Raw genomic sequence first — 24,838 nt, forward strand, 5'->3', positions numbered from 1 at the left:
CGAAACCAAGATCAAGCCCTCCCACTCCCTATCATCCTGGTGTGCTCCATGTGCTTATCCAATAACCGCTTGAAAGTTCCTAAAGTCTCCGACTCCACTATCACTGCAGGCAGTCCATTCCACACCCCAACCACTCTCTGAGTAAAGAACCTACCTCGGACATCCCTCCTATATCTCCCATCATGAACCTTATAGTTATGCCTCCTAGTAACGGCTACATCCACCCGAGGAAATAGTCTCTGAATGTCCACTCTATCTATCCCCCTCATCATCTTATAAACCTCTATTAAGTCGCCTCTCATCCCCCTCCGCTCTAAAGAGAAAAGCCCCAGCTCCCTCAAGCTTTCCTCATAAGACCTACCCTCCAAACCAGGCAGCATCCTGGTAAATCTCCTTTGCACTCTTTCCAGTGCTTCCACATCCTTCTTATAGTGAGGTAACCAGAACTGCACACAATATTCCAAATGTGGTCTCACCAAGGTCCTGGACAGTTGCAGTATAAGCCCACAGCTCTTCAAACTCAAACCCCCTGTTAAGAAACGCTAACACACTAAAGGCCTTCTTCACAGCTCTATCCACTTGAGTGGCAACCTTCAGAGGTCTGTGGATATGAACCCCAAGATCTCTCTGTTCCTCCACATTCCTCAGAACCCTGCCGTTGACACTGTAATCCACATTCAAACTTGTCCTACCAAAATGAATCATCTCGCACTTATCAGGGTTAAACTCCATTTGCCATTTTTCAGCCCAGCTCTGCATCCTATCAATGTCTCTTTGCGGCCTACAACAGCCCTCCACCTCATCCACTACTCCACCAATTTTGGTGTCATCAGCAAATTTACTGACCCACGCTTCAGCCCCCTCCTCCAAGTCATTGATAAAAATCACAAATAGCAGAGGACCCAGCACTGATCCCTGTGGTACACCGCTGGTAACTGGTCTCCAGTCTGAAAATTTTCCATCCACCACCACCCTCTGTCTTCTATGAGATAGTAAGAAGTTTAACAACACCAGGTTAAAGTCCAACAGGTTTCTTTGGTAGCAAAAGCCACACAAGCTTTCGGAGCCTTAAGCCCCTTCTTCAAGTGAGTGAGAATTCTGTTCACAAACAGGGCATATAAAGACACAAACTCAATTTACAGAATAATGGTTGGAATGCGAATACTTCCAGCTAATCAAGTCTTTAAGATACAAACAATGTGAGTGGAGAGAGCATCAAGACAGGCTAAAGAGATGTGTATTGTCTCCAGACAGGCCAGCCAGCCACTCTGCAGGTCCAGACAAGCTGTGGGGATTACAGATAGTGTGACATGAACTCAATATCCTGGTTGAGGCCGTCCTCATGTGTGTGGAACTTGGCTATCAGTTTCTGCTCAGCGACTCTGCGCTGTCATGTGTCGTGAAGGCCACCTTGGAGAATGCCTACCTGAATATCAGAGGCCGAATGCCCGTGACCGCTGAAGTGGCTGTCTTGTCTGGAGACAATACACATCTCTTTAGCCTGTCTTGATGTTCTCTCCACTCACATTGTTTGTATCTTAAAGACTTGATTAGCTGTAAGTATTCGCATTCCAACCATTATTCTGTAAATTGAGTTTGTGTCTTTATATGCCCTGTTTGTGAACAGAATTCCCACTCACCAGAAGAAGGGGCTGAAGGCTCTGAAAGCTTGTGTGGCTTTTGCTACCAAATAAACCTGTTGGACTTTAACCTGGTGTTGTTAAACTTCTTACTTGTTTACCCCAGTCCAACGCCGGCATCTCCACTTCTATGAGATAGCCAGTTACTTATCTATCAGTTATCTATATTATCAGGGAAATAAAGCTGCAAAGATATGAGGATAGAGCAGAGGAATGGGACTGACTGGATGGCTGTAGACACCTTGCATGGATCCAATGGGCTGAATGGCCCTGCACCAGAATGACACTTTCTTGTAATCTCATCTTCTAATTTAACCTGGGAGTTCAGATATCACTCAGGTCCATCTGTTCTACACTCTCTCCAGGGCTATTATACCCTGTTGCCCGGAACTGAGCACAGTTCTCCAGATGTGGTCTAACCAGGGTTTGTGAATCTCGGGGCCTTTCCAGTCACACTGAAATCCGAAATCTTCTCTCACAGACACAATCAACATTCAGAGGCTGCTAATATTCAGGTTCTGATGTATTGAGTGACTCCATCAGATCACAATGTGATGTTTGATTTGAGTTTCCCATATGTCAATTCTCCACTTCCAGCACTCTGCAAATTTACAGAAACCATCACAGTTAGTCCAGGATAGAAATTCACAACATTCTCTCCTCCGAGTTGCCAAATGTGATTAAATGTTTCCTGGAAGTTTTATCACGTCTTTTCTATTGTGCTCATCCTCCAATCACTAATCAGTCAACACATCCATCCCCACTGCCTTCCTGGGCCAATTGGAAAGCAAAAAAGACTCCTTACCTTACAGCATAATGATTGACAGTTAGGCAAACATTTTTTATCCATTTTCAATATTTTTATATCCGGTGAAGAGAAATGTTCAAAGGAAAATGACAACAAAAGATATATTTTTTAATGTCCTGAATGTTTTAGAGACTGAGGTTTGAATCCCACTACAGCAGGTGGTGAAATTTGAATTCAAGAAAAAAACAGAATTGAAAGTCGAATAATGACCATGAAACCATTGTCGATTGTTGTAAAAAGCAACTGATTCACTAATGTCCTTGAGCCAAGGAAATCTGCTGCCTGACCTGGTCAGGTCTATATGTGATTCCAGATCCACAGCAGTGTGGTTGGTTGACTCTTAAAATGCCCTCTGAAGTGCACTCAGTTCAAGGGCAAATAAAGATGGGCAATAGATGCTGTCCCAGCCAGTGGCAGCCACATTCCCTGGATGCATTGGGAAACAAATCTCCCATCCTTATCTGGTCTGGCCTAAATATGACTCCAAACTACATACTCTTCAAATGCCCTGTGACATGGTCTAGCAAGCCACTCAGTTGAAGGACAAATAGGGATGGGCAATAAATGCTGGTCTAGCCAGCGACTCCCACATTCCCTGAATGAATGAAAAAATTCCTGGAGACTCCAGTCCAATCCGGGAGAGTTGGTAACCGGGCCAGGCTCACAGCGCATGCGCCCTTCTGTACATTGTTCCTGTAAAGATGGCGGCCGCTGACCCGGGCCTGGAGCCGCTCAGCTCCGACTCTATTCTGTACCAATTGAAGCGATACCGGGAACATTTTATTCTGGATTGAAGACTCTAGGGGATATTTATGAAGCCTCCCAGCCCACTCCGCTGCTTCTATCCCTCCCCGGTCACCCAGCGGCTCCATTACTGAACCTCACTCCATTGTTTCTTTCCGGCTCCTCGCAGCTCCAGATACGGCCCGGACTGCGCATGCTCCAGTCAGAGCCAGGTACCGCGCTTGCGCAAGGCGGTGCTGTAATGTGGATAGGGCACATTCTCACCCGCAGAGAATGTTGGGTAATCACCCCGCCATTCACACTGGTTTTGTTTAATAGAAAATATGGTTTGCGATCTGAATATGATTGGTACCATTGGGCCACAATAACAAATGTATTAAATCGATTGGGCGGCACGGTAGCACAGTGGTTAGCACTGCTGCTTCACAGCTCCAGGGACCTGGGTTCGATTCCTGGCTTGGGTCACTGTCTGTGCGGAGTTTGCACGTTCTCCTCGTGTCTGCGTGGGTTTCCTCCAGGTGCTCCGGTTTCCTCCCACAGTCCAAAGATGTGCGGGATAGGTTGATTGGCCATGCTAAAATTGCCCCTTAGTGTCCGGAGATGTGTAGGTTAGAGGGATTAGTGGGTAAATATGTAGGGATATGGGGGTAGGGCCTGGGTGGGATTGTGGTCGGTGCAGACTCGATGGGCCAAATGGCCTCTTTCTGTACTGTAGGGTTTCTATGATTCATCATTTCTATGATTGATGTGGAACTAAGGAGTGATATAGTAACTAAGCACTGGGATGGCACAGTTGCAAGCACTGCTGTCTCACAGGAGCAGTGCTCCGAAAGCTAATGGTATTTGCTACCAAATAAACCTGTTGGACTTTAACCTGGTGTTGTGAGACTTCTTACCATCTCACAGTGCCAGGGAACCAAATTCAATTCTGGCCTCGGGTCATTGTCTCTGTGGACTTTGCATGTTCTCCCTGTGTCTGTGCGGGTTTCCTCCCACAGTCCAAAGATGTGCAGGTTAGGTTAATTGGCTATGCTAAAGTGCCCCTTAGTGTCAGGGGGATTAGCAGGGTGAATAGTTGGGGTTATGGGGATAGTGCATGGGTAGGATTGATGTCAGCAGAGACTTAATGGGCTGAATGGCCTCCTGTAGGAATTCTCTGAATCTATGAACATCGGGTCTCCACCACAGTTCGGTCCTGGGTCTGACTGACAACAGGACAAACATCTACAGTTAGAAGTGAATGCATCGGGGTCTCAGCATGTTTTCCCCATAGACACAACAGTTAAACTGCCCCTTGTCAATAAGAATGCTGGCATTGGATCAAATGCTTTGAGCTCTTAAAATCAGAGTGTTAGCCACTGAGGAAAACTAAGGAAATCCCTTTGCACATGTGAAGTGTCTGAGTGTTGTCCCCCTAGTCTAACTGTGCTGTTCTATCAGTAAATGAGATAACTGAGTGAATCCATGTGAAGGACAGTATCTGTCAGAGTGCAGCAGTCCCTCAATGTCAGACTGCAGTGTCAGCCTAGATAATGTGCTCAGCTTGATGAATATTTCCTGTTGTTATTGATGTGGATCATTCAGAAACAATGGACTCTGATGATGTCATCCAGTCCTGCTGCGATGATGTCATAGAGACTATTACATCACAGTGGAGCCTTAGTGCCTCGGGTGACTATCTGTCTGGAGTTTGCACGTTATCCCCATGTCTGCATAGGTTTCCTCTGGGTGCTCTGATCTACTCCCACAGTCTGACGATGTGCAGGTTAGGTGGATTGGCCACGCTAAATTGACCCTTAGTGTCCCAAGTTGTGCAAGTTAGATGGATTAGAAATGGTAAATGTGTTACAGGTATAAGTGGGGGAGAGGGCCTGGGTAAGATTCTCTGTCAGAATGTCGGTACAGACTCTTTAGGACAAATGGCCTCTTCTGCACTGTAGGGATTCTGAGTGACAGAGCATAATATTAGGATAGATGGGAAAAGCCTGATTGGAGAGGCAGATCTTGAATCAGGAGAGATGGACAATTTAGTGAGAGAATTTCACAGTTTCACACCCAGGCCCTGCCACTAATGATGGAGTATTAAAATCAAGGATGCTCAAGAGGCCAGAATGAGAAGAGTGCAGATATCTCAGAGAATAGTGAAACTGGAGATTACTGAGATAGGGAGGTATAAGGTCATGGAGGAATTTGAAATCAAGGATGTGAATTTTAAAGTTGATGCCCTACTTGACTTGAAGGTGAGGTAGGTCAGTGAGCTCAGGGGGAATGGGTGAATCTCACATTTCCGTGTGGGGGTGGGATGAATGTGACGGGCTGGTCAGAAATGTATTGGAATTGTCAAGTGTAAAGATAACACGGGCATGAATGAGGGTTTCAGCAGCAGATGAGCTGGGGTGGGTGAAGACAGGGTGACATTATGGAGATTGAAATATCTGGTATTGGTGATGGGGTGGATATGTGGTCAGAAACTCATCTTGGGGTCAAATCTGACACCGAGACTGTGAAGAGTGTGGTTCAGCCTCAGACAGTTCCCAGGCAGAGAGATGGACTGTAAGACATAGGAGCAGAAGGAGGCCATTTGGCCCATCAAGTTTGCTCTGCCATTCAATGAAATCATGACTGATCGCATGTGATTATCCGCAAGTCCACTTTCTTGCCTTATCTCCATAGCCCTTGATTCCCTTACTGATTAAGAAAAAAAATCGATCTCAGCCTTGAGCATACTTAATGACCCAGCCTGTACAGCCCTCTGCGCTAAAGAATTCCACAGATTCACTACCTTCTGAAAAATGTGGAGGAACAGAGAGATCTTGGGGTTCATATCCATAGATCTCTGAAGGTTGCCACACAAGTGGATAGAGCCGTGAAGAAGGCCTATAGTGTGTTGGCGTTCATTAACAGGGGGTTTGAGTTTAAGAGCCGTGGGGTTATGCTGCAACTGTACAGGACCTTGGTGAGACCACATTTGGAATATTGTGTGCAGTTCTGGTCACCTCACTACAAGAAGGATGTGAAGACACTGGAAAGAGTGCAAAGGAGATTTACCAGGATGCTGCCTGGTTTGGAGGGTCGGTCTTATGAGGAAAGGTTGAGGGAACTTGGGCTTTTCTCTTTGGAGCGGAGGAGGTTGAGAGGAGACTTGATAGAGGTTTATAAGATGATGAGGGGGATAGATAGAGTGAACGTTCAAAGACTATTTCCTCGGGTGAATGGAGCAGTAACTAGGGGGCATAACTATAGGGTTCATGGTGGGAGATATAGGAAGGATGTCCGAGGTAGGTTTTTTACTCAGAGTGGTTGGGGTGTGGAATGGACTGCCTGCAGGGATAGTGGAGTCAGAAACTTTAGGAACATTAAAGAAGCTATTGGATAGGCAATGGAGTACTTCGGGATGATAGGGAGGAAATAGCTTGATCTAGGTTTCAGACAAAGCTCGGCACAACATTGTGGGCCGATGGGCCTGTTCTGTGCTGTACTGTTCTATGTTCTGAGAAGAAATTCCTCCTCATCGCTGTCTTAATTGGATGACCCGTTACTCTGAGTAGTGAGGGAATGGAATTTTTAGTGGTGACTGAAGACAATGGCTTTGGTCTTTCCAATTTTTAACTGGAGGAAATTTCTGCTCATCCAGAACTGAATGTGGGATGAGCAGTTTGATAATTTAGTAACAGTGGAGGAATGGAGGGGGATGGGGGTGAAGTAGAGCTGGGTGTTGTCAGTGTACAGGTGAAAACTAACACGGTGCTTTCGGATGTTGTCACCCAGTGGCAGCATGTGGATGAGAAATAGCAGGGGCAAAGGACAGATCCTCGGGGGACACTGAGTTCAGGGGTTTTGGAGAGAAAAGGAAGTTGGAGATGGGGCAGTAATTTGCAAAGATAGTGGGGTTTAGTGTTTTTTTTAGGATGGGTGATGACGGTACATTTAAAGTGAGAGAAACAGTGAGAAATGGGAGAGAATTGTGAACAGTGTCAGCTAACGTGGGGAAGTCGGATGGACAGCAGTTTTGTGAGAATGGAGTCCAGGGAGTTGAAGGCAGGTCTCACGGACAAGATGAGCTCAGAGGGAGATAGAAGATAGGAGAGAAACTGGAGAAAGATAGAGCTCAGACAAGGAGGAACTTCACAGACACTTTGGTCCGGTGGTCTGTGGAAGGGAAGGAAGCAGCAAAGACAGCTGATTGGATTGGCTCAATCTTAGTCACAAGGAACCATAGAATCTGCACAGTGCAGAAAGAGGCCTTTTGGCCCATCGAGTCTGCACTGACTCTGAAAAGGTATCCCACCCAAGCCTTCCCCTCCACTCCATCCCTGTAACCCCACATATTTACCATGGCTAATCCACCCAAACTACACATCTTTGGACACTTGGGTGCAATTTAGCATGGCTAATTCACCTAACCTGCACATCTTCAGGGTGTGGGAGGAAACTAGAGAACCCGGAGGAAACCCACACAGACACGGGGAGAACGTGCAACCTCCACATGGTCACACAAGACCAGAATCAAATCTGGGTCCCTGGCACTGAGGGAGCAGTGCTAAATACTGTGCCGCCTTATATGCCATGCGTTCCTCACACTTGTTGGAGGTGAGGATGGAGGTCCCTTTAAAAGGAAATAATTTGTGATAGAGATATTTAAAAAGACTTGATACACTTTGTTGAATAAAAAGCTGATTTATTTGACTTTTATCAAGAATATTAACTCCTATAACGGAGCTGGAGTTTATTTAATGTTAAGGGCACGGTTTATGATCAATATTGTGCTGTCTATGGTTGGAGGGGATGTAGAGATCAGGACAATTCAAGAGGTCCACACAAGATTGGATAAAAACAGCATTGAGACTGGTTTATTTTTAGGTGTGCATTCGACAGGTTTCAATTCCCCAACTACTGGCAGCCTGCAGAGACCCGATGATGTCACAGAGTGATCACGTGACCATGCCACACACAACAATATCCCAAATACACAACAACAAATCTGAGTTTACAATGTGTATTGTATGAGGAGAGGTTGTGAAATCCGGAAATTATGTCCTGACTTCTTATGATGGTTTTATAGCAATCTAAATATTAATTAAGAAATGGGGGGAAAAAAACCACAAAATGAAATAGAATTACACTTAAAATAATACAATGGCTTCACACAGCATCAATACTTTAAACAGTTCCAAACAATCTCAATTTAACTACCTTCACCAATCTGTCCAGCAACGCCGTTAGATTTTAAGATCTATAAAAATCCAGTAACTTTTTATTTTAACCTCTCAGTGCCTTTACTCCTGTTGGTGTTGCTTCTGAGGTTAACCAGCAGTTGTCTTTTCCAATCCGGCCTCCTTCACACTGCTTTCTGGGAGTTAACCAACTATTACTGCTGTTGACCGAGACCTGAAACAACTCCCTTCATAGGTTTCAGTTTCCCATTAACTCTGTTCTTTCCTTTCATCTCTCTATTCGCACCCAATTTCCTCACAACTAATCTCTCCCAGAATTGACAAACATCATCTCTTTACTTTAACATCGATAATTTAAAAGGAAAGTAAATTCACTTTAATCATACTTTACTCGTGACAACTTTGTGGCACAGCATGCATCTATTATTTTTTGATCACTAACAGCCCATTCAGATCTATTTCTGTTCTGTACCCACCCCTACTAAACTGTTTTGGATAAGCACCTGTTTGAGGTCTTGCTGGGCTCATTAACACATCAAACTCTCAGTTTAAATTCACACAGCCACTCTGTTTCCTGCTGTAATTACCACTCTCACACTCCATCAGTTTTTTAAAAATGAGCAAATTCCAGGTAATGACCATCACCAATAAGAGACACTCTAACCACCGCCCCTTGACATTCAGTGGTGTTACCATCACTGAATCCCCCACTGTCAACATCCTTGGGGTTACCATTGACCAAAACCTCAACTGGACTCACCACATAAACACAGTGGCTACAAGAGCAGGTCAGAAGCTTGGAATACTGCGGCAAGTAACTCACCTCCTGACTCCCCAGAACCTACCCACCATCTACAAGGAACAAGTCAGGAGTGTGATGGAATACTCCCCACTTGCCTGGATGGCGCAGCTCCAACAACACTCAAGAAGCTTGACACCATCCAGGGCAAAGCAGCCACTTGGTTGGCATCACATCCACAAACATTCACTCCGTCCACCACCGACGCTCAGTAGCAGCAGTGTGTACTATCTACAAGATGCACTGCAGCAATTCACCAAAGATCCTTAGACAGCACCTTCCAAACACACGACCACTTCCATCTAGAAGGGCAGCAGATAAATGGGAACACAAACACATGCAAGTTCCCCTCCAAGCCACTCACCATCCTGACTTGGAGATTTATCGCCGTTCCTTCACAGTCACTGGGTCAAAATCCTGGAATTCCCTCCCTAACGGCATTGTGGGTCAACCTATAGAACATGAACTGCAGCGATTCAAGAGGCAGCTCACCACCACCTTCTCAAGGGCAACGGGGGATGGGCAATACATGCCGGCCAGCCAGCGACGCCCATGTCCCAGGAATGAATAAATTTGGAGACAGTTTTATCCGGTGAGCTCGAGGAAGGGAGAGAAGCAGCAGCTGATTAGATTGTCTCAATCTTAGTGACAAAGAAACTCCATGAGCTCCTCACACCTTATAACTGGGTTGGAGTTTATGAACATCAGTAGCAACAGACCTCAATGAAGCTGGTTCAGTCCAGGATGTGACGAACAGCAAAATCCAATCACTGAGATTTCTTGTGAATTTGCTGGTGCATTAGCAGGTTGGATAACTGAGTGAATCCCTTTCCACACACGGAGCAGGGGAATGGCTTCTCCCCAGTGTGAATTCGCAGGTGTACACTAAGGTCAAATGATCGTCTGAACCCAGTCCCACACTGAGAGCACCTGAACGGTCTCACGTCAGTGTGAACACGTTGATGGGACAGTAGTTCCCCAGAACTTTTATAGCACTTCCCACAGTCTGGGCAGTTAAAAGGTCTCTCACCAGTGTGAACTCGTAGGTGTACAGTGAGGTCAGATGATCGTCTGAATCCAGTCCCACAGTGAGAACACCTAAAGGGTCTCTCATCAGTGTGAATGCGTTGATGGGATATCAGTTCCCCAGAACTTTTATAACACTTCTTGCAGTCTGAACATTGGAATGGTCTCTCCCCAGTGTGAACTCGCTGGTGTCTCAGCAGATTGGAGGAGTGAGCAAATCCCTTCCCACACTGGGAGCAAGTGAACGGCCTCTCACCTGTGTGAATGTGTTGGTGTGTCTGCAAGTGGTATGAGTGTGTGAATCCCTTCCCACACTGGGAGCAGGTGAACGGTCTCTCCCCAGTGTGAGTTCGTTGATGAATTTCCAACTTGGATGGGTAATCGAACCCTTTCCCACAGTCCCCACATTTCCATGGTTTCTCCCCATTGCGACGGCATTTATGTTCTGACAGGCCAGATGATCGACTGAAGCCTCGTCCACACACAGAACCTGTGTACGGTTTCTCCCCAGTGTGAACAGTGTTTTTTCCTTCCATCTTCAAAATCTGATGATATTCCATTTACGATAAAATCTGTCTGTCTTAGATCCTGATGCGATGTTTGGTTACAATTTCCCAACTCCAAATCCTCTCCTTCTAACATCCTGTGAAATAGATTTAAAACAGCAAAATGGGAGTGAGAGAGAACCCACAAAAACACAAAGGCAGATTGTGAAATTGAGCGGAATGAATTAATCTGAGGTTGATTGGCCATTTGTGGGGCCGGAACGAGGAAAAGGTGACCATGGAAAACTGCTGGATTGTCATAAAAACCCAACTGGTTCACCTTTATGGGAGGAGCAAAGAGGGAGGGAGAGAGTTTGTGTTTGAGGGAGAGCGCGTGTGTGAGAGGGAGAGTGCGCATGCGAGGGGGAGAATGCATGTGAGAGAGCGGGAGAGTGCGTGTGAGAGAGCGGGAAAGTGCATGTGAGAGAGGGGGAGAGTGCGTGTGAGAGAGGGGGAGAGTGCGTGTGAGAGAGGGGGAGAGTGCGTGTGAGAGAGGGGGGAGTGCGTGTGAGAGAGGGAGAGAGTGCGTGTGAGAGAGCGGGAAAGTGCGTGTGAGAGAGCGGGAAAGTGCGTGTGAGAGAGCGGGAAAGTGCGTGTGAGAGAGGGGGAGAGTGCGTGTGAGAGAGGGGGAGAGTGCGTGTGAGAGAGGGGGAGAGTGCGTGTGAGAAAGGGAGAGAGTGCGTATGAGAGAGGGGGAAAGTGAGTGTGAGAGAGGGGGGAGTGCGTGTGAGAGAGGGGGAGAGTGCGTGTGAGAGAGGGGGAGAGTGCGTGTGAGAGAGGGGGAGAGTGCATGTGAGAGAGGGGGAGAGTGCGTGTGAGAGAGGGGGAGAGTGCGTGTGAGAGAGGGGGAGAGTGCATGTGAGAGAGGGGGAGAGTGCGTGTGAGAGAGGGGGAGAGTGCGTGTGAGAGAGGGGGAGAGTGCGTGTGAGAGAGGGGGAGAGTGCGTGTGAGAGAGGGGGAGAGTGCGTGTGAGAGAGGGGGAGAGTGCGTGTGAGAGAGAGAGTGTGTGTGTGTGAGAGAGAGTGTGTATGTGAGAGGGGGAGAGTGTGTGAACGAGAGGGAAGGTGTGTGTGTGAGGGAAGGTGTGTGTGAGAGGGAAGGTGTGAGAGAGAGGGAATGTGTGTGAGAGAGGGAAGGTGTATGTGAGAGGGAAGGTGTGTGAGAGAGGGAAGGTGTGTGAGAGAGGGAAGGTGTGTGAGAGAGGGAAGGTGTGTGAGAGAGGGAAGGTGTGTGAGAGAGGGAAGGTGTGTGAGAGAGGGAAGGTATGTGTGAGAGTGTGAGATAATGTTTGTGTGAGGGAGAGAGAGTGTGAGAGAGAGAGTGTGGGTGTGTGTGAGAGACAGACAATAGATAGGCGGCGATAGAAAGGGATTGAATACATGCACAGCTGGGGTTTTCACCCCTCCCCCATTGGCATTTTGCATTGATCGCTGGCCGTGCTGCTGGGAAACTGCCTCGGGCGGTCACCATCAGCTGGAATGGAAGATCCCACTCGTGGAAGGGCTGCAAATTCAGTCCCGCAACTAAACCACAACTTTAACAGAATCTCCCAACAGAGAAAAATCTCCTCATTGAGGAAATCCCCAGGGAGCGGGGATGATGTCACCACACAATGTGAGCGTGGTACTGTGGTTAGCATTGCTATCTTACAGTGCCAGGGACCCGGGTTCGATTCTGGCCTTGGGTGGCAGTCTGTGCGGAATTTGCACATTGTCACCAAGTCTGCCTGGGTTTCCTCCAGGTGCTCTGGTTTCATCCCACAGTCCAAAGATGTGCAGGTTAGGGAGATTGGCCATGCTAAACTGCCCCTTAGTTTCCAAAGATGTGTAGGTTAGGTGGAGTGGCCATGGTAAAATTGTCCCCATGTCCCAAGATCTGCAGGTTAGGCAGGTTAACAGGGTAAATATGTGCAGTTAGGAGGGTTGCGCCTGGGGAAGATGCTCTGTCAGAGAGTCAGTGCAGACTTGATGGGCCAAATGGCCTCCTACTGCACAGACAGGAACACAGAACATCTGGATCTGTGTAAAGCAGTGATCACCACACATTATGGAGGATGTGAGGCTCCTCGACAGGGTGCAGAGGAGATTTACCAGAATAGTTCCAGGGATAAGGGATTATAGTTACAATGTTAGGCTGGAGAAACTGGGGTTATTGTCCTCGGAGCAAAAGAGATTGATAAAGCTGTACAAGTTTATGATTGGTCTAAGATAAGGTAGCTAAAGAAAAGCTGTTCCTATCAGCTGATTTGGGTGGCACGGTGGTACAAGTAAAGTGAAGTTTATTTATTAGTCACAAGTAAGGCTTACATTAACAATGCAGTGAAGTTACAGTTAAATTCCTCTCGTCATCACACTCCGACACCTGTTCAGGTCAATGCACCTAACCAGCACGTCTTTCAGACTGTGGGAGGAAACCGGAGCACCCGGGTCTCTGGCGCTGTGAGGCAGTAGTGCGAACCACTGTGCCACTAACAGTGGTTAGCACTGATGTCTCACAGCTCCAGGGACCGGGGATCGATTCCCGGTTTGGGTCACTGTCTGTGTGGAGTTTGCACATTCTCCTCGTGTCTGCATGGGTTTCCTCCGGGTGCTTCGGTTTCCTCCCACAGTCCAAAGATGTGTGGGTTAAGTTGATTAGCCGTGCTAAATTGCCCCTTGGTGTCCCCGGATGCGTAGGTTAGAGGGATTAGCAGGGTAAATAGGTGGGGTTGCAAGGATGGGGCCTGGGTGGAATTGTTGTCAGCGCAGACTCAATGGGCAGAATGTACTCCTTCTACACTGGAGGATTTCTGTGATTGCAAAAGAATTAAGGGGCACAGATTTAAGATTTTGAGCAAAATCTACAGGGCAATATGAGGAAGAAATTTTACACCATGGGGGTAATGACTTGGAACTCAATGCTTACGTTCAAATGATGATGATATCCAGGTCCTGATGAATCAAGTAACAATGTCAGTTTTTGATGTGAGGTTTCATTTGAGATTTGTGTCTGCAAATCCTCTTCTAATACCTGAAAATGAAATGTACAAAAGGCATCACTGTCAGTCGAAAAATGAAATTCAATAAGAAGTTGTCCAGGACAACGACTCAGGCTCCCTGCTGCACTTTTCCCTTTGTCATTGTCAGCAGTCCCTCGATTCTCCTCAGGGTTATGAGTTTCTGCCATGGGTTTTCATGTGACTGAACTGAGCCCACAGATCTTTGGGCCAATGGGAAAGACATCCCATGATATAGTGGGATCTGGAAAGCAGAATGTATTTCCCTTTCCAAAAGAGGAAATGCTGGAAAATCTCAGCAGGTCTGGCAGCATCTGTGAGGACAGAAAAGAGCTGACGTTGAGGCCAGATGACCCTTTGTCAAAGCTATTTCCCTTTCTTTCCTTCTCTGCCACCGCTCTGCCTCATCAATAAGACATTGGGACTCAGAGGGTTGATGCCGTTTGATGGACAAGTTGTCTCCATTCTGAACAATGGGGAACAAGCCCCTCCCACTCATTGACAACATTACCCCCTAAAACGATGGCGGCTGCGCATGCGCCTTGTTGCATAGTGCCCCCAATAAAGATGGCGGCCGTGAAAGCGGCCCGAACATGAGGAGCTGCAGGACCGCTCGGTGCAAACTGGGTCCGTGAAGCTCTTTACCGAGGTTCACGGCTTACACAACCTGCTTACGCAGCGTTTCCGTCCACCCGCGAGATCCCTCGCCCCCTGCGTACCGTCAATCACCTCTGACTTATTTCCGAGCCGGAAAAACAGCCCTTCTCCGTCGCCATTACCCACACTGCGCATGCTCCAGTCAGAGCAGGCCCCGCCCCTCATTCGCTCCTATTGGTTGGAGGACCAGCCTCCCACGCTCGGACCTCCAACTCCGCCCCTCCTCATCCCATTGGTCCGCGCTGCAGTCAATCAGCCGGGCATTGTGACGGTGACTTGCTGCTTGTCCAATAATCACAATGAGAGAGTCTCAGTGTAACAATGACACGCTCCATCTCCAATACAATCAGAGTGGAGATGGAGCACAGAGACAACACAGCAAAGCACTGACTTACTCTGAGTGTAACAATGACACACACAGACTCCAATACAATCAGAGTGGGGATGGAGCACAGAGACAACACAGCAAAGCACTGACTTCAAAACAGAAAATGCTGCAAAACCTCAGCAGGTCTGACAGCAACTGTGGAGAGAGATTCCAGCCAACGTTTCGAGTCTGGATGACCCTTCGTCATGGATTGCCTTGATTTACTTTAGATTACTTACTCTGAGTGTAACAAACACAGTGTTTATTCCAATAATAAGTCAGGCTGCAGTGTGTTAGTGAACACAGTATTGGATCCAATGTAATGATAGTACAGACAGTATAGAATCCCTACAGTGCAGAAGGAGGTCATTGAGCCTATACCGACAATGATCCCACCCAGTCCTGTCCCCGTAACCCATGTAGTTATCCTGCTAATCCCCGACACTAAGGGCCAATTTAGCATGGCCAATCAATCTAATCTGCACATTTTTGGAGTGTGGGAGGAAGCAAGAGCACCCGGAGGAAACCCACACAGACACAGGGAGAATGTGCAGACTCCACACAGTCAGCTGAGGCATGAATTGAACCCGGGTTCCTGGCGCTGTGAGGCAGCAATGCTGACCACTGTGCTGCCAGGCTGCCTGTGTTTTAAGAAATCTCATTAAAATCTGGAACTCAGATGGGGATATGGGTTGGTGTTGGGTGGGAATCAGATTTACAGAATTTCAGAATGGATTCCTGTAATATCAGCAGTCCAATTACTATATGTTGGTAAGACTGAGGGAAGTATTTAAAGTGGAGACCATCAGTGTGTTTAAAGGTCGTGATGGAATTTATGAACTGAGAAAATGTGTGAGAGCAAAGAAATCAATCTCGAAAATTGTAGTCACTTCACGTTGTTCCAGGAGAAGTGGCGTCTGGTTGTGGAGATGTCAGGTTTTACACAGCACATGGTCATTCTGAATGGAGAATCTCTGAGTTGTACAATTCACATCATTCAGGGGCCAGATTGTCTGCTCAGAAAGAGGAAGGTTTCTGTGACACCAATGAAAAGCAACACACACACTCACAGACACCCTCACACACAGAGTCTCACACCCTGCAAATTATCTCCTGTCACTTTATTGTTTTTAGTCGTTTTGAAATAATTCCTGAATGAACTATAAAATCATTCATAAGTACTTGTTGAGATTCCCCTGAAAGACATCTATACTGTTCATTTCACTCTCTGTAGTTGTGATTTCCATATTCTCGCCACTCTTTGTAGAGAAATTTATCCTGGATTTCCTATTGGATTTCTTAGTGACTGTTTTATATTGATTGTCTCCAGTTTCCCAGTAACTTCACTGCAGTGTTAATCTAAGCCTACTTGTGACTAATAAATAAACTTTACTTTTTGCTTTTCCCCACAAGAGGAAACACTATTTCTGTATCTAAACCTTTTATAAATTTGAGGACCTCTGCTCAGGTTACCCCTCAGCCTTCATTTCTCAAGAAAGAAGAATTAGCCTGTCAATCCTTTCCTGATAAAAAACCCACACACGTTTTGAAAATCATTTATGGGACGTGGGCATTGCTGGCTTGGCCAGCATTTATGGCTAATCCCTGATTGCCCGCGAGAAGGTGGTGGTGAGCTGCCTTCTACATTAAAATCTCATCATATAAATCCTCTCCTTTCCAGTGCTTGGATATTTTTATTAATAATACGGTGACCAGAATGGTATGCAGTGGTCAGTAAGATTCTTGATCAGAGAGTCACAGATTTTCCAAAAGTGGTTTGAGTTTATCCATGGTTTTAAATTAGATTCTTAGGAAGCAACAATTTAAAAATTATGCATAATAAACGGGGAAAAAAACAAGACCCATGGCAGGTGAGTAACCGAGGCCCCAGCACTGATCCTGCGTTACCCAAATAGTCACTGCCTGCCAGTTGGAAAAAGACCCGTTTTAATCCTATTCTTTGTCTCCTGTCTGCCAGTCAGTTTTCTACCCATCTCAGTACAACAGCCCCAATCCCATGTGCTTTACTTTTTGTGAAGAAGTTGCTGTGTTGGTGGACGAGGGGAATCGGGCTCACGTTATCTATCTCAGGGTATAATCATCAACAACTTGTATTTACACAGTGTGTTGTGGGGCTGGAGGAGGTTACTGAGATACTGAGGAACTTTTTTAAATTCATTTTTACGGGATGTAGACGTCACTGGCTGGGCCAGCATTTCTTTCCCATCCCTAACTGCCCTCCATTTCAGAGGGCATTTGAGTCAACCACATTGCTGGGCTGGAGTCACATGTAGGCCAGACCAGGTAAGGACGGCAGGTTTCCTTTTCTAAAGGACGTTACTGAACCAAATGGGTTTTTACGACAATTGATTCATGGTCAAGAACAGAAGGTTGGTTAGGGCAAGTTTAGGGCCAGTTATAGATGGCAGAGGGAAGTTATGTGTGGAACCGGAGGAGATTGGTGAAGCATTGAACCAATATTTCTCTTCGGTGTTCACGCAAGGGGACATGAATATAGCTGAGGAGGACACTGGGTTGCAAGGGAGTAGAATAGACAGTATTACAGTTGATAAGGAGGATGTGCAGGATATTCTGGAGGGTCTGAAAATAGATAAATCCCCTGGTCCGGATGGGATTTATCCAAGGATTCTCTGGGAGGCAAGAGAAGTGATTGCAGAGCCTCTGGCTCTGATCTTCAGGTCGTCGTTGGCCTCTGGTATAGTACCAGAAGATTGGAGGTTAGCGAATGTTGTCCCATTGTTTAAGAAGGGGAACAGAGACTTCCCCGGGAATTATAGACCGGTGAGTCTCACTTCTGTTGTCGGCAAGATGTTGGAAAAAATTATAAGGGATAGGATTTATAGTTATTTGGAGAGTAATGAATTGATAGGTGATAGTCAGCATGGTTTTGTGGCAGGTAGGTCGTGCCTTACTAACCTTATTGAGTTTTTTGAGAAAGTGACCAAGGAGGTGGATGGGGGCAAGGCAGTGGACGTGGTATATATGGATTTTAGTAAGGCGTTTGATAAGGTTCACCATGGTAGGCTTCTGCAGAAAATGCAGATGTATGGGATTGGGGGTGATCTAGGAAATTGGATCAGGAATTGGCTAGCGGATAGGAAACAGAGGGTGGTGGTTGATAGTAAATATTCATCATGGAGTGCGGTTACAAGTGGTGTACCTCAGGGATCTGTTTTGGGGCCACTGCTGTTTGTAATATTTATTAATGATCTGGATGAGGGTATAGTTGGGTGGATTAGCAAATTTGCTGATGACACCAAAGTCGGTGGTGTGGTAGACAGTGAGGAAGGGTGTCGTAGTTTGCAGGAAGACTTAGACAGGTTGCAAAGTTGGGCCGAGAGGTGGCGGATGGAGTTTAATGCGGAGAAGTGTGAGGTAATTCACTTTGGTAGGAATAACAGATGTGTTGAGTATAGGGCTAACGGGAGGACTTTGAATAGTGTGGAGGAGCAGAGGGATCTAGGTGTATGTGTGCATAGATCCCTGAAAGTTGGGAATCAAGTAGATAAGGTTGTTAAGAAGGCATATGGTGTCTTGGCGTTTATTGGTAGGGGGATTGAATTTAGGAGTCGTAGCGTTATGTTGCAACTGTACACAACTCTGGTGCGGCCGCACTTGGAGTACTGTGTGCAGTTCTGGTCCCCACATTACAGGAAGGATGTGGAGGCTTTGGAGAGGGTGCAGAGGAGGTTTACCAGGATGTTGCCTGGTATGGAGGGGAGATCCTATGAGGAGAGGCTGAGGGATTTGGGATTGTTTTCGCTGGAAAGGCGGCGGCTAAGAGGGGATCTTATTGAAACATATAAGATGATTAGAGGTTTAGATAGGGTGGATAGTGATAGCCTTTTTCCTCTGATGGAGAAATCCAGCACGAGGGGGCATGGCTTTAAATTGAGGGGGGGTAGTTATAGAACCGATGTCAGGGGTAGGTTCTTTACCCAGAGGGTGGTGAGGGATTGGAATGCCCTGCCAGCATCAGTAGTAAATGCGCCTAGTTTGGGGGCGTTTAAGAGATCCGTAGATAGGTTCATGGACGAAAAGAAATTGGTTTAGGTTGGAGGGTCACAGTTTTTTTTTAACTGGTCGGTGCAACATCGTGGGCCGAAGGGCCTGTTCTGCGCTGTAATGTTCTATGTTCTATGTTCTATGTTAAGGTTTGTCATTAGACTTTTAATCCAAGATTTTAATTGAATACAAATTTCACCATCGACTGTGGTGGGATTCGAACCTGGGTCCCCAGAGCCTTACCCCGAGTCCAGTGATAATTCCACTGTGCCGCTGCCTCCCCTATTCATCCAATTGTTATTGTTTATCTCAGGGCGCAGAAACAACAGAATCCAACTTTGCCGGTCACACATGAAGTCGTCTATGTTTCAGCAGGCTGTAATACTGATTAAATCCCTTCCCACACATGGAGCAGTTGAAAGGTTTTGCCCCAGTGTGAACTCGCTGGTGTCTCTGCAGGCGGGATGGATCAGTGAATCCCTTCCCACACAGGGAGCAGGTGAACGGTTCTGTCGCAGTGTGAGCTCGCTGGTGTTTCAGCATATAGGATGAATCAGTGAATCCCTTCCCACACACAGAGCAGGTGAACGGCTTCTCCCCGGTGTGAATGCGTTGGTGTCTCAGCAGGCCAGACGACTGAGCGAATCCCTTTCCACACACAGAGCACAGGAACGGCCTCTCCCCGGTGTGAATGCGTTTGTGTTTCAGCAGCTCATCACTTCTTTTAAAGGTCTTATTGCATTCTGAGCATTGAAAAGGTCTCTTATCAGAGTGAATGTGTTGGTGTTGATTGCAGGAGGAAATCTGAGCAAATCTTTTGCCGCAAATGGAGCAGGAGAACGGCCTCTCCCCTGTGTGAATGCGGCGGTGTCTCCGGAGGCTGGATGACTCCGTGAAAGCCTTCCCACACACGGAGCAGATGAATGCCCTCTCCCCCGTGTGAATAGGCTGGTGACTCAGCAGATGCTGCAAACAAGTAAATGCTTTCCCGCACACAGGGCAAACATATGGCCTCTCCCCAGTGTGAGTGCCCTGGTGTCTCAGCAGACTAATCCTTCTTTTGAAGGTCTTCTCACATTTAAAGCATTTAAAATGTCTCTTCTGAAAATGAATCTGTTGGTGAACGGTGCAGTGGGAGGACTGAGTGAATCTCTTCCCACACTGGGAGCAGCTGAATGGCCTGTCCTTGGTGTGAACTTGTTGGTGCTCAGTGAGATGCACTGAGTTGCTAAACGACTCCCCACAGTGAGAGCAGCTGAACGGTCTCTCGTGTGTGTGAAGGAGCTGGTGCTCTGCAAGGCGGGAGGACTGGCTGAACCTCTTCCCGCAGTGGGAGCAGCTGAACGGTCTCTCGTCAGTGTGAAGGAGCTGGTGTTGGGCCTGTTCCTCAGAGGCTTCAATGCTTTGCCCAGAGTCAGGGCTTTGAAGAGGCTTCTGAATAATGTGATCGAGTTGGTGAGCCAGTAGGTTGGACGAACACATGAATTTCTTCCCACACACGGAGCAGGTGAATGAACTCTCACTATTGCGAGCTCGCTGTCGTGTCAGCATGTTTTCCAGCTGATCAATCCCTTCCCACAGGAGGAGCAAGGAAACAGATTCTCACCAGTTTCCAACTGAGATGGTCAATTAAATCCCTTCAGATGCACAAATTTTCAGATCCCAATGAATTGATTGACTCTGTCTGACGTGAGATTTGATTGTCCAGACTGCAAATCCTCCTCTTCTATTTCCTGTAAAATAAGTTTACAAAGAATTACGTCGCTGGCACGGTGGTTAGTACTCCTGCCTCACAGCGCCAGGGACCTGGGTTCGATTCCGGCCTTGGTTACCTGTCTGTGTGGAGTTTACACAGTAAGGAGTCTAACAACACCAGGTTAAAGTCCAACAGGTTTATTTGGTAGCAAAAGCCACTAGCTTTCAGAGCGGTGCTGTGTGGAGTTTGCACATTCTCTACTTGTCTACGTGGGTTTCCTCCGGGTGCTCCCGTTTTCTCCCACAGTCCAAAGATATTCAGGTTAGGTGGATTTCATGCTAAATTATCCATTTTTCCCCCAGGATGTGTAGGTTGGGGAGATTAGTGGGGTAAATAAGTTGGGTTATGTTGTTGGGGCCTTGGTGGGATGCTCTGTCAGAGAGTTGACTTGATGGGCCAAATAGCCTCCTTCCGAACTGTGGAATTCTATGAATATATCTGTCCTGGACTGACAGTTGTGACTTTTGTAAACTCCCTTTACAGAATATTGGAAAGGAGGATTTACAGCAAGAAAACACAAACCAAACATCACGTTGAGGTCTGACAGTCACTCGGATCAGTAGGAGCTGATTGTTATTATCTTTGAACAGGGAAGGAGAATTGTTTGTTCTGTCTGTGACAATACACAAACAGGCCATTCGGTTTATCGAGTCTGTACTGGAGTTTATACTCCACATGAGTCTCCTCTCATTCTGATCACCACATCTCAGCTTTTCAGTTGATTTTTCCAATCCCTTTTCTCTCATAAGCTCATATATTTTCCTTTTGAAAGCATCTAAAGTATTTGTGTCAACCACTTCCAGTCGCAGTGAGTTCCATATTCTAACAACTGTCCGAAGAAAGAAACATCTCCTATTTTCCTGTTTGATTTATTTGTTGTCTGTTCATGGTTCCCAGTAATGGAAAAACCAACAAGTGGAAACATTCCATTCACATCTACCTACTTGTCCCATTCAGAAAGCCCGTATCAGAAGAGACAACATTTTTCTCTTGGTTTGAGCTTGTTGTGTGTAAATCCTCAATTTCTAACCCCCTGTAACAAAAAATATCCAAAATCCATCACGATCGAAAATCTAGGTACAAGTAATTCAGAAAGCTATTATTTGTTATGAGGGGAATGGAGCAAAAGCAGGGAAGTTATGTTTCAGTTGCACACGGTGAGTCTGTATCTGGAGCAATGTCTACATTATCGATTTCCTTATTTAAGGAAAAATATAAATGCATTAGAAGTTCATAGAAGGTTTAGTCGACTAACACCTGGAATAGGTGGATAGTCTGATGAGGAGCAGTGAGACAGTCTCTGCTCGAGTTTAAAAGAGTAAGAGGCAACTTAATTTAAACCTTTCAGATCCTGAAAGGTCTTGGATGTGGAGAGGAGTCATAGAGGTTTATAGCATGGAAACAGGCCTTCAGCCCAACTTGTCCATGCTGCCCCTTTTTTTAACCCCGAAACTAGTCCCAATTGCCCGCATTTGGCCCATATCCCTCTATACCCATCGTACCCGTGTAACTATCTAAATGCTTTTCAAAAGACAAAATTGTACCTGCCACTACTACTACCTCTGGCAGTTTGCTCAAGACATTCTCCACCCTCTGTATGAAAATATTGCCCCTCTGGACCCTTTGTATCTCTCCCTTCTCACCTGAAATCTATGCCCTCTAGTTTTAGACTCCCCTACCTTTGCAAAAAGATATTGACTATCTAGCTGATCTATGGCCCTCATTATTTTATAGACCGCTATAAGATCACCCCTATGCCTCCTGCGCTCCAGAAAAAAAATTCCCACTCTATCCAGTCTCTCCTTATAACCATCAAATCTCAGTAGCATCCTCGTAAATCTTTTCTGCACTCTTTCTCGTTTAATAACAACCTTTCTATAATAGGGTGACCAGAACTGCACACAGTATTCCAAGTGTGGCCTTACACAAGTCTTGTACAACTTCAACAAGACGTCCCAACTCCTGTATTTAATGTTCTGACCAATGAAACCAAGCATGCCGAATGCCTTCTTCACCACTCTACCTATGAACCTGTACCCCGAGATCTCCTTGTTCTGTAACTCTCCCCAATGCCCTACCATTAACTGAGTAAGTCCTGTCCTGGTTCAATCTACCAAAATGCATCACCTCGCGTTTATCAAAATTAAACTCCATCTGCCATTCACCAGCCCACTGGCCCAATTGATCAAGATCCCGATGCAATCCTAGGTAACCTTCTTCACTGTCCACTATGCCACCAATCCTGGTGTCATCTGCAAACTTACTAACCATACTGCAAACTTACTAACCATGCCTACTAAATTCTCATCCACATCATGAATATAAATGACAAATAACAGTGGACCCAACACCGATCCCTGAGGCACACGGCTGGTCACAGGCCTCCAGTTTGAAAAACAACCATCTACAACCACCCTCTGTCTTCTGTCATCAAGCCAGTTTTGTACCTATTTGGCTACCTCATCCTGGATCCCGTGAGATTACCCTTATGCAACAACTTACCATTTGATACCTTGTCAAAGGCCTTGCTAAAGTCCATGTAAAGAACATTAACTGCACTGCCCTCTTCTAACTTCTTGGTTACCCATTCAAAAAACTCAATCAAATTTGTGAGACATGATTTTCCACTGCAAAGCCATGCTGACTGTTTCTAATCAGTCCTTGCCTCTCTGCATGCCTGTAGATCCTGTCTCTCAAAATACCTTCCAACAACTTGTTGGAAGTGTTGTTTACTCTTATGGGAGAATCTCGGGGTCACTGTTTAAACAAGTGTTGCGCATAGAGACAGAGATTAGATATTTTTCACACAGTGGGTCGTGAATCTTTGGATCTCCATTCCTCAAAAGTAGATATATATCTCTTGGGGCAAAAGGGATATTATGGGGGGATGGGTGGGACAAGGGTATTGAATTTGAGGATCAGCCATGACCATAATGAATGGCAGGGAACGTTCAAAGGGCTGAATGGTCTACTTCCGCTTCTATTTTCTATGCATGTTTCTATGTAAACATGAGGAGCTTGGGGCTGAAGTGTAACCAAAAGGCCATACGACATAGGAGCAGAATTAGGCCACTCGGCCCATCGAGGCTGCTTCACCATTCAGTCATGGGCTGATATTTTTCTCATCCCCATTCTCCTACCTTTTCCCCATAACCTCCTCTCTGACACTGTGATACAATCTCTGACCAATAATGCTACCCCTCCCCCTCTTCTACCTCCTTCCCTACTTCGACTAAAACATTTGAACCCCGGGACCTGCAGCATCCATTCCTGCCCCTGCTCTATCCATGTCTCTGAAATAGCCACAACATCGAAGTCCCAGGTACTGATCCACGCTGCAAGTTCACCCACTTTATTGCGAATACTCCTGGCATTGAAGTATACACATTTCAAACCCTGCTCCACCCCACCTCTGCAATGCCGTGCATTGCAGTCCCCATCCATGCATCCCTCACTTTCAGCCCCACTACTCAGGATCCCTCCCCCCCCCCGAATCAGTTTAAACCTCCCTGCATGGCCTTAGCAAATTTACCCCCCAGGATATTGGTCCCCTTCTGATTAAGGTGTAGACCATCCTTCTCATAGAGGTCACACCTTCCCCAGTACGAGCCCCAATTGCTTAAGTACCTGAACCCCTCCCTCCTGCACCATCCCCTCAGCCATGAATTCAAACCTTCCCTCTCCCTATTCCTCTCTAAACTATCCCGTGGTACAGGCAAGAGTCCAGAGATAACCACTCTGTCAGTCTTGGCCTTTAGTTTCCACCCCAACTCCATAAATCCCTGCCTAATATCCCCTTCCCCTATCCTCCCTATGTCGTGTGTCCCCACATGTACAATAACTTGTGGTTTATCTCCCTCCCCCCTAAGAGTCCTGAATACCCTGTCAGACACATCCCGGACCCCAGCCCCTGGTAGGCAACACACCAACCCTGAGTCCCTACCTTTAGTTCCGACCCTCCTATCTGTCCCCTTAATTGTGGAGTCCCCAATCACAAGGCCCAGTCTTTTACAGCCCCTAACCACCTGAGCTTTCTCACTCGGCTCACCCCCAGAGATCTGCTCTCTATGCTCAGTTGATTCCTCCTCAACTGTAGCCTCCAGCACCGAAAACCTATTATGGAGGGGAACCGCCCCAGGGGATTGTCTTCCCGATTGCTTCTTACCCCTCCTCCTGGCATTGACCCAAGCCTCATTTCTAGGAGTTACTATTTCTCTATAACTCCTATCAACTTCCACCTCCGCCTCCCGAATTATGCGGAGTTCCTCTACCTCCCCCTCCAGCTCCTTTACACGCTCCTC

General features: G+C 46.6%; 3 protein-coding genes across 4 annotated transcripts in view; 2 read left to right on the plus strand and 1 right to left on the minus strand.

Annotated features, from left to right (window-relative positions):
• LOC144483839 (uncharacterized) overlaps positions 1-24,838 on the plus strand; it is a 259,901-nt gene that overhangs the window by 156,345 nt on the left and 78,718 nt on the right. The window lies entirely within an intron of this gene.
• The window catches only part of LOC144483802 (uncharacterized), a 186,477-nt gene that overhangs the window by 15,905 nt on the left and 145,734 nt on the right, over positions 1-24,838 (plus strand). Inside the window, exons 2-3 of the mRNA XM_078202341.1 lie at positions 3,362-3,404; positions 21,021-21,096. Coding sequence (XP_078058467.1) covers positions 3,362-3,404; positions 21,021-21,096 — 119 coding nt within the window. The remainder of the gene's footprint in view (positions 1-3,361; positions 3,405-21,020; positions 21,097-24,838) is intronic.
• On the minus strand, positions 8,018-14,523 carry LOC144483830 (uncharacterized). Of its 2 annotated transcripts, none has more exons than XM_078202381.1 (3): positions 14,461-14,523; positions 13,641-13,745; positions 8,018-10,834 (listed from the first exon to the last, which is right to left on the minus strand). In XM_078202381.1, exon 3 carries the CDS (start codon positions 10,749-10,751, stop codon positions 9,933-9,935), a length of 819 nt encoding a protein of 272 aa, XP_078058507.1. In that variant the 5' UTR covers positions 10,752-10,834; positions 13,641-13,745; positions 14,461-14,523; the 3' UTR covers positions 8,018-9,932. The 2 variants fall into 2 exon arrangements, with proteins under 2 accessions (XP_078058507.1, XP_078058506.1); XM_078202380.1 differs by having other exon boundaries at positions 14,451-14,523.

The sequence above is a fragment of the Mustelus asterias genome, unplaced genomic scaffold (assembly GCF_964213995.1).
Source record: "Mustelus asterias unplaced genomic scaffold, sMusAst1.hap1.1 HAP1_SCAFFOLD_79, whole genome shotgun sequence".
Classification (NCBI taxonomy): Eukaryota; Metazoa; Chordata; class Chondrichthyes; order Carcharhiniformes; family Triakidae; genus Mustelus; species Mustelus asterias.

Coding starts and splice junctions, on each gene's coding strand:
- LOC144483830 (XM_078202381.1), bottom strand. CDS start 10,751: ATGGAATATCATCAGATTTTGAAGATGGAAGGAAAAAACACTGTTCAC.